Source organism: Dendrobium catenatum, unplaced genomic scaffold (genome assembly GCF_001605985.2).
Source record: "Dendrobium catenatum unplaced genomic scaffold, ASM160598v2 fragScaff_scaffold_1220, whole genome shotgun sequence".
Lineage (NCBI taxonomy): Eukaryota > Viridiplantae > Streptophyta > Magnoliopsida > Asparagales > Orchidaceae > Dendrobium > Dendrobium catenatum.
In genome coordinates, this window is record NW_021319682.1 from 11109687 (window position 1) to 11119227 (window position 9541).

A 9541-nucleotide genomic window follows, 5' to 3' on the forward strand; every position below is an offset into this window, starting at 1 on the left:
AATGCCATTAAAAGGCTAAGTAGAGCATCTGCTCTACTGTGCTGGCTATCAGTTTATAAGCCAAAGACGGTTTTTAAAGTTCATCAATATAGCTAACTGCAATAATGGCAGAAGAACCATCACAGATTAGATTAGTAGAGATGCTTAGTTTAGGGAGGGTATGGCTTATTTTCATCTATGTTGGTTGGCAACCTAGTCATAAAGAATAGAAACTAGAGCCTCTATCCGAGTTTATTCTCAATGGAGTTTCAAGCTTTGTTTGGGACGACTTTCTTCCTGCTACTTAAAGCAACTTTTTAATACAAAATTTAAAATTTTTTATACTAGAAAACCGCTTTAAGAAGCAGGAAGACAGCCGTCCCAAACGAAGCCTCAACAAGAATTTGAACACTGGGGCCTGGATGTTTCTATGGAAAACCCAATAAGATCGACCTGGAAGACAACAAGCTCTGCAAGCCCAAGCCTTCTAACAGAGCTTCCTAAAAAAATAACAAGTTCAGGCAGCTTTCTTAATGGCCAATAAAAGAAAGAAAGTGCTAATCCAAGACTCCCCCTCCCAAAAAGAAAAAGATAACTTCACCCAATCATTCACTGTAATCAAAGAAAATTTCAAAAGAGATGGTAAAAATCCAAATAAAAAATCAAACCTTAGATCAAAAGAAGGTATATTCATTTCGACAGATCTATTGAAATTTAGGGGAAAAAAAACTTCAGTACAAGTATTGGTCCACCCAAGAACTAACAATTAATCTATCCTACCTTTTTGCAGAAAGTGCAGCTCTTTTCCCTTGCTCAAGGATTTGTCTGAAGCTTCCTGCTACATGGCAATGGCTGCTCTTGCCTCATCACTGGAGGAAGCTGGAAAAACAAACGAAAAATGTGAATTTCAAGTACTAGGAATGTAGATGCATGAAAGAATAAAATGCTTCGATCCACTTGTCCGAAATAGGGTATGCTGGTTTGAAAGTATTCAAGGAAACGAAATTGATTTTTTCTTGATAATTTCACATAATGGTGTTTGGTTATAATATAACTAATAAATGATTAAATTTATCTTGGATATACGAAAAATATATATTTTTTTGTTAAAAACCCCTACTATTATTATGTCTCTGTCTAATTCACATACCAGATCCTTACAGAAAAAGAAAAAAATAAAAACTCAATTTCTCATCAACAAATTAAAAAGAAAAAAAAAACTAATTCAATTTTTCATCAACGAATTTGAAAAGTCCAAGATCGCTCAATTACAAGCTCATTAAGCCCTTAAAATGTTCAAAAAAACATCAAATGATCAAGGAGAACATTGTTGGACCATCTGATAGTGTCCTGCAGCCTAATAGAATGGCTCTCCATAAATCGATAAGTGGGCCATATTTCTACAAATGAAGGGAGAACTTATATTTGGAAGAGAAAATTCCCGTACTTAGAGAACTATACAACTCATCCCAACATTGACGCCCTCCATTGAGCTGCTTGATTGACTTAAAATATATTTAAAAATTAATTTAATTTAGCATTATATAATATATTTTAACCTTTTTAAATTAATTCTATATTAAAAATAAAAATTCTAAAAAAACTAAATTTTTTAATTTAAAACTACGAAATCGAGTTCAATAATCGAGTCAAGCTCGAGCTTTTCAAACGAGCTCAAGCCTATAAATTTTTTAACGAGTCGAGCTCAACTTTAGTAAGAACTAAACAAGCTTAGGTCGATTATGCAGATACTCGACTCGTTTACACCCCTTCAGCCACCAGATGTCAAAAATCAACCAAAGTTGACACCCACCATCACCCAAAGATGACACCCCTTGTCTCAATCTCACTTCATGTCATTCAACTACTGACGACAACCTGTCATCAAATTCCAACACAAGACTTCCTTATCGCCCAATCTCCCTCTTATCCAGAGAACAATCAAGTAGATCATTGCTTGTCACCTATACATTCAATGTCTATCAACTATTGAATACTATTAGCTATCAAAGAATAACCCTATCTCCTCAGCTGTCTAGTTTCCCATCCTATCAATAGAATAAACTAGTTGAGTGTCAATTGATGTTCATCTTCCTATTCACCTGATCTCACCTCCTACTAAGGGTAACTACTAAGTCAATTGTGGAATGTCGCCCAAACTCCGACAATCTTTATCAATTGTTGCTCGATGACTATCAATGATCAACATTCGTCAACCGCCAATATATAATGCGGTCTTTAAGGCCATCCAACTTCCCTCCTATAAGGAAAATGGTCGAGCCAACCATCGATTGCTGCACGACCTCTGACATTCTCATCAACTATCACCCACCTCCTACGAACAACAAACATATGAAATATGCCCATCAACCACCAACACATGTCTCAATGGTCACCCAATCTCCAAACAAATCAATCACCCACTATCACCTGATAACAATTCTAATGTATCAAGACTCCTATTACTACACCATAAAGGTGGAATCTTCCACAATTCATATTTATTATACTACATTAACGCCTTCACCAATTAAGAGGGTGGGCATCCTTTATAATCATGGAATTACGTTACTAAGAATCATTAAATTGAATTAAACAATGCAGGTTTTTTCCCCTTTCCAAATTTGTCATATAAAAAATTTCATCTCTTGGGAGTTGCTCTCAATTTATCTGTATGTGCAGAATTTTTTAACAACATTAAGACGATAAATAAATAATACTAATAATACTATCATGAATGTTTCATCATGCTATAATAATAAACAAATAATACTAAATATAATATATATATGACTGAGAAATTATATGCATCAAATTATTAAAAAAATATCTCAAAATGTTATTATAAAAATAATTAGGGAAGAATTGTTGCTCCCAGGTTTGGAAAAGATGGAAAGCACTTCTACACCCACCAAGGCATCATATTAAAGTCATCTGAGTGTCTTCCCATGCTAATTTTGACCTTTATACCGACTCAGGTGAATTTGAGCAATAAGTCACTAGCACTTTCCTAACTTGGCTACTTGAAACTTACAGACTTGAAGAATTTCTTAGTTAGCCTTCAAAATCTTGGTGAGTCGAAGAGCCCTTTAGCGTTTAGGAGGAAGCTGCTTTATGTGGGCTACATTAGAAAGTCAATATCCCTTAATTATATGAGGTGCACATTAAGAAGCGATAAAAAGTTTTTATTTTTCAGGAGATTTTTGTTAGGAATCCCAAGAAAAATTCCGTATAAAACCAGTTGGTTATAATTTAGTGGGAGAAGTACATAAGATTAGGCCAGTACATTGGGTTATGGGCAAGTTCAAACCACTAATTATAAAGACAAACTTCAAGCCATAACCCAAATGATGGGTTCAAATATCAAAATATTATAACTGGAATGAGGATCCTGACACAAAGATGCCTAAAACTCTAACGAAAATACATTTTGGGCTTTTCTCCTAATGTGGAAAAATCAAGCAATAGTTGGTTGATTAGTGCTCAAAGCAGCCACCCACACATCCTTCACACTAATTTTTCATAGATGATAAGTTTAAGTTTGACAAAAGCTTATAAAAAGCTAATATCATATCAAAGGTAACCATATGATCATGCTCAAAGATCCCCCACAGGGCCACATAGATAAGGCATATGTAATAAGACCAAGAGTTTACCTGATTGAGACGATGACAATATATTATAGTTTATATTATGATTGTAGGCTAAGCCCGAATATTCTCAATGGAAAAATAACTGTAAGTTGTGGATAATAAGATGCACCTAGTAGGCCATGAAGCTTTTGGAACTAAGATTGGTTTATATTTAGCCCCATTGAGAACCTGTAAACCCAAATCCATGAGCTTCGCTTAAACAACGCCGCATATTGTTGTTGTAAAAGATTCATCAATTAGTATGCATCGATTATCTCTACTGACTAAACAGACCAGGGTACATGGCTTCTTGTGATAATTGACTTATAATATCTTGATTAAGTTACTCATCATTTCACCATCTACTTTGAGCTAATAGTCATATGGTGCTACCAAAGAAAAATATCATAGAGCCTATGAATAATTAAAGTTCTCTCTCGTGATTGCTGGGAATAATTAACCATAAGAATTTACAGTTATGAGAAATATCAAAAAAGATCATAAAATCCTCATCAGGGGATGAAATCTCAGGGTAATGTTCTATTTAAAAATCCAGCGTCTTCTAAAAAATGTTTTAGACCGGTCCACTGGAATAATAATAATAATAATAATAATAATAATAATAATAATAATAATAATAATAATAATAATAATAATAATAATAATAATAATAATAATAAATGAGTATAGCAATCACAAAATAATAATAATAATAATAATAATAATAATAATAATAATAATAATAATAATAGTAATAATAATAATAATAATAATAATAATAATAATAATAATGTGATGAAATCAAGAGTTATATTAAAATGTGAATTCCTCCAATGGTATTATTGAAATATAACAGCTTGGAACAGAAGCACATAATAAAAGGACAGCTCTTAAGGTTATCCAGACAAAAAAAACTCACCTTATGTTGAAGCCTCGTTATGGTAGATATCAGTAGTTTGTCCCCAATGATATGCCTCAATCTCTTAACAAGATCGAGTCTATTTATTTTTCTTTTCTGGTTAAAAGGAAAAAAGGAACATCTATAAAGCCCAAATGTCATACAGAGTAAAACTAATAGCAAAGAAAATTTGAAGTAGCCACCTTGAATTCTTCATAGTATGTATTGACAAGATCCATATCTTTAGCAGGAACTTTGGTTGAAATTGCAGCAAACAGCATCGAAAATGGCATCCAGGGGGAAGATGGCTTAGGGACTCTACCACACGATTGTTCCTTGCCCTGCGATTGGTTAGCTGGTATTCCAAGCGGAATATCACTTCCTACCTGAAAAAAAGAAAAATTAGGACTTATCACCATCTTGCTTTACTACCCCTACACCCAAAAGATAGATTTTGGCACTTAAAAAAAATTAATTGGAGAACATAGCTTTGAAGAGGAATGCAATGATCTTAAGAGAATTGCATGCAATTCCTAAAATTCTCATAAACAAAAGATAATTTTATTGCATTTCTGTCATGCAAAATTGCATTCCAATTAATAAAAGCATAGGTTAGCGACCTTCGATATAGGTGAAGCAACACATGTGACTCCAGTTTCATTGGATGCACTTTCTTTTCCAAATAATAACTCTGCAGCAAATAGGAAGAAGAGCAGTTCTCTAGCTGTTAGCATTCCAAGCACAGTAAATAGAAGCTCCTAATATATCATAAAAACTACCTCTGGCTTTAGCGGGAAGCCTGAAAGCCACAATATAATCAGGGCAGATATGGGTATGCACATTCATGTCCCACACAACATAATGCTTTGGAACTTGAAGATCATCTACTCCACTGTCAAAATTGTCATTGGTAGGCTGAAACTGTTTAGATCCAGGATTAATAAGCTCCATGTTGCCCATAATAACACGACATAGCATCATATAAGATAGACCATTTTCATCGACATCCGTCAAGGTAGTAGCACTGTGGATAACAATATATCAGCAACCCTTAATTCTTGAAAGTAAAACATTAGCAATTTAAAGCAAGATAATGAAAATCATGGCCATGAATTTAAAGGCTTTTCCTAGTCCACAAACTAGAAACTCTTAGAACAGACAATCAACATAAAATCTCACCAGATATTTGGGTAGTTCACTGGTGCAAGATGAACACCAAGACCATATGTGCTACCAAGCACGGGCTTCTCAACCTTCACAACTCCATGCAACATCATGTCTTCTGCAGTAGACTTAGTGGCAGGCAGCCATGCATAACGCACGTTAGCAAAACCGCGAAATTTTTTTTTAATCTCAATATGCTTCAGGAAGCTACTAGAGAGAAATTCTCCCGATCGATTAAATATAGGCGCTCTTGAGATGCTGTCTATGCCCTTGGCATCAACATATGGAAACATTCCAGATAAAAAAAAATTATGGACAGAAACACAATCAAGTTGACAATTAGCTTCTGCAGGTGCAATTTCCTGCTCCATTACCTTGGATGAAATAGGAAGAGATAGATCATTTTCACCCACTACTTCACCCATCAAAGCAATAGGATCATTTTCTAAAATTAGCTTTCCACACATAATCTGTTTATCCTTATGAAGAGGGTATCCTGAATTTGAGTTTTCTGAGGCACTTGCAAAGGTATCCCAACGGGAATCAAGCTCAAGCATACCATTTGGTACACAAGGTGCACAAACATTTTCTCCCCTGAGATAACCATGGGGTGCAGAAAATTCAGAATATATTTCTGGAAAAAAACATTTTCCATGCTCATCAATCCATGCAAGTGGCTTGCTAAGACCTGTCTTTGTATCTATATGTAGCATACGCACAAAGTCCAATAAAAATTGTTGATTCTTATAAGTAACTTCTATAATAGCCTTCCTTGCTTGGAAGTCATCATGCATCAGATCAATGATATCTGCAGCAAAATCAATCCATTCATTGTTCTTGTAAAACAGAAGCCGATGAGGCAAGCCACTTCTCATAAAGTTGCGATAGTTTCTAACAGTACGCTTTTCAGTAGGAGAAGACTCCCCAGCTTTAAGTACTTTGGAGCATTTTAAACTATCACACTTGTAAGGATTAGATACGCATACATGGCCATAATCAGAGAAATGAAGAGCAGAAGAAGGCATTATATTTCCCTTGGCATTTTTATAAGTTATTTCAATACTATCCAACACCTTTGTTCTCATGACATCCATTTTTATTCACAAAAGAAAACTTCAAACAAGAATTATTGCTTCTAAAGAAGCTTTTCTCCACTTTACAGATTCCCCCTAGTGCATCCAGAATCTCATGTCCACGAATGCCTTGAGCTCAAGAACCCTAAAAACAAAAGAATTAGGAGCAGCCTTCCAAAGAATATTAACCAACAGAATGGAAAACTTAAAGAACAAGGATTTTCAAATGGGGAAGTTAAGGACAAGGTTTACGGCCAAATATCTTCCAAGTATGAGGAAAAGTGGAAAAAAATGCATCTTTAGCAGGAGAAAACGAAATTGAAGCCAGCTTATCCTACCTACAGACATGATAATAATGGCATATGCTAGCAGGGACTCATGGGCGTTCGTTTATTGAATTGAGGCAATGCATGGAGAACTAAAAACTCTAAAGATTAATGATTTAAGGAAAATTGGCTGCATAGTTGGCTAGTGAAATCAAGCAGATGAGTAAACCATTCTAGCCCACTTGACTTACACAACAATGGTGATATTGCACAACAATTTCTTAAGGTGGCGAATGGTTGAATAAACATGACCAAATATGCATCAAGCAGAACAACATCCCTATGGAAACATCAAATATGCAATATTTGCAAAAGATAAGTCCTCAAAACAAAATTAAGGATATTTTATCGCCCAACATATCAATTAAAATCTCGCTATAAATCCAGCCGACAAAAACATCCAAGTATTCAACAGGTTAAATACTTAAATCATTCACCCTACAGCTATAAACCAACAAAAGTAATATTCGATCATCCCACCCAATTAGCAACATCAGATAAATCTATCAGATAAAAATTTTCATGGACCATGCAAAAATTAAGAACCGAAGGCCTCTAAATAGATGCAAAACATCACGGTGCTATCTGTAGAATATGTAACTCAGGCAATAAGGAAATTATAATATCTACGGCAGAGGCTTTGTGTTTGTTTGGTCTGAAGCAATTGGGGAGAATGCAAATTATTTTTACTTCACAATTTTAAATTGACTTTTGATCATAATGGAATTAATAGATAGTTGAATTTACTGAAGAAATGTAAATAAATGCAGTTTCCATTGACAATTAGTACCCAGCCCTAGTAAAAAAATGGAAAGACAAATTTATCATATTATCACTGATTTACATGCCATCTCACCACCAGAAACTTCTTCATCAACAAAATAAGAAAGAAAAAAAGATTCACCAATTCTCTCCTCAACCAAACAAATGAGGTAAAAACAAGTTTCAAGTCAGTTCATTTATCATTTTCAATACCCTTCTTTTGTTGCAATTCATTCAAACCAAACAAAATCTTCAAGCTTAGCATTTTTTGACGAATCATTAACTCCTATTTAAACTTAAGCAATTTTAAGTAGATCATTAGCTCAATATTAGCTATCTAACACACTAATAAATATCCACTTCGATTTCTAAAGAGGAAAAGAAAGCTAAGGTCCCATCCAAATAAATTTTCAACTCCAAATGTATCATCCAACTATCCAGCTATCAAAAAAGCCAAAAAAACAAAACACCCAACACCGAGCCGACTAATTCATCCACCGAACCTTAGCCTGTAATTACCAATCCCACACCTTCCACTCGAAATCCTAACCCTAACCCAACCCAAGCTAACAATTTACCAAACCACACCCTCAATCAACGAACTCAGCTCTTAATCACCTCCGATCCGATCAAAAACTCACAAAATCATAACCCCAAGAAATAAATACAAAAGCAATCAAAGAGAATAAGAAAAGCAAAAGCCCATCTACCTCAAGCTGCTGTATATGGAATAGTTCATCGATCTAGTATGGGCTCTCTCCTCTTGATGAACAAACAGAAGAGAGTAGAGAAGAAGGAGAAGAGCCGAGGTCGCTAGCGGAGGGGAAAGGGGTACATATATCGTGAGCAAGTCAGATTCTTCTCTTTCTTGCTCGAAAAGAAATGATGCGGCACGCCGACTAAGGAATCGGACGGCTGGTATCTTTCCATGGAGATTAGAGGCGGTGATCTGACCGTTCACAGATGTGAATTACAGTATTCCCACCGGGACGGGGGATAAATTTTTCTGTACAAGTTGGCAGGTAAATTTTTATATGATATTATATTTTCCTTAAAACAAATAATTTTGGAATTTTTTTTTTTTTTGAAAAATTAAGGGATGGGCCCCATTTCCATTAAGAAAATTTAATTACACGTGTGAAGTTATAAGAATACAATCATCGTAAAAATTTGTAATAAAAATAAAAAAGAAAGGAGGCAAAGCTTAGACAAAATGTGTAATATAATTTACACCACAAAAAAAGAGTGCTAGAAATTTCGATTACATTCACGAGGCCCATAATTTTCTGATTGCAAAAAAATGCCATCATGAAAAAAAATGTTGCAAAAAAATGCCTTCCAAGGGGAGAAGATAATGCAATATATTTATTCTAGCCCCAAAAAAACATCATATCAGCACCAAAAAATGTGACTTCATAAAAGATCCATTAATTCTGTGCCATTTTTCCATTTCACAACTTATCCAAAAAATATGTTTTTTTTAGTACATACGGTAATTGTAGAGGCAAAAGTATTTACAAATTTCCTCTCATTCTTTTCGCGCCACAAGAAGTAAATAGAGCAGTAAGAAATTAGGTGATAAAATTTTCTTGCATTCTTAGCAGCTGAGTTTAGTTCTTGAATATGCTGGAAAACTTAAAGGATGTTTGATTTAAGCAAATGGTGGTTAAAGCCCGGAATCAAGTTACTAATCATATGAAATGAAAA

General features: G+C 34.6%; 1 protein-coding gene across 2 annotated transcripts; it reads right to left on the reverse strand.

Moving 5' to 3' along the window:
• Positions 1-622: 622 nt before the first annotated feature.
• On the reverse strand, positions 623-8699 carry LOC110115157 (inactive poly [ADP-ribose] polymerase RCD1-like). Of its 2 annotated transcripts, none has more exons than XM_028699084.1 (7): positions 8545-8699; positions 5689-6891; positions 5289-5533; positions 5130-5200; positions 4713-4850; positions 4531-4626; positions 623-858 (listed from the first exon to the last, which is right to left on the reverse strand). In XM_028699084.1, exons 2-7 carry the CDS (start codon positions 6765-6767, stop codon positions 793-795), a joined length of 1695 nt encoding a protein of 564 aa, XP_028554917.1. In that variant the 5' UTR covers positions 6768-6891; positions 8545-8699; the 3' UTR covers positions 623-792. The 2 variants fall into 2 exon arrangements, with proteins under 2 accessions (XP_028554917.1, XP_020703955.1); XM_020848296.2 differs by having other exon boundaries at positions 4713-4895.
• Between the last annotated feature and the right edge of the window lie 842 nt (positions 8700-9541).

Coding starts and splice junctions, on each gene's coding strand:
- LOC110115157 (XM_020848296.2), bottom strand. CDS start 6,767: ATGGATGTCATGAGAACAAAGGTGTTGGATAGTATTGAAATAACTTAT. Junction 4,896..5,129: donor TTGCTTCACCTATATCGAAG/GTCGCTAACCTA, acceptor TCTTTTTTTCAG/GTAGGAAGTGATATTCCGCT. Junction 859..4,530: donor TAACGAGGCTTCAACATAAG/GTGAGTTTTTTT, acceptor TTGTTTTTCCAG/CTTCCTCCAGTGATGAGGCA.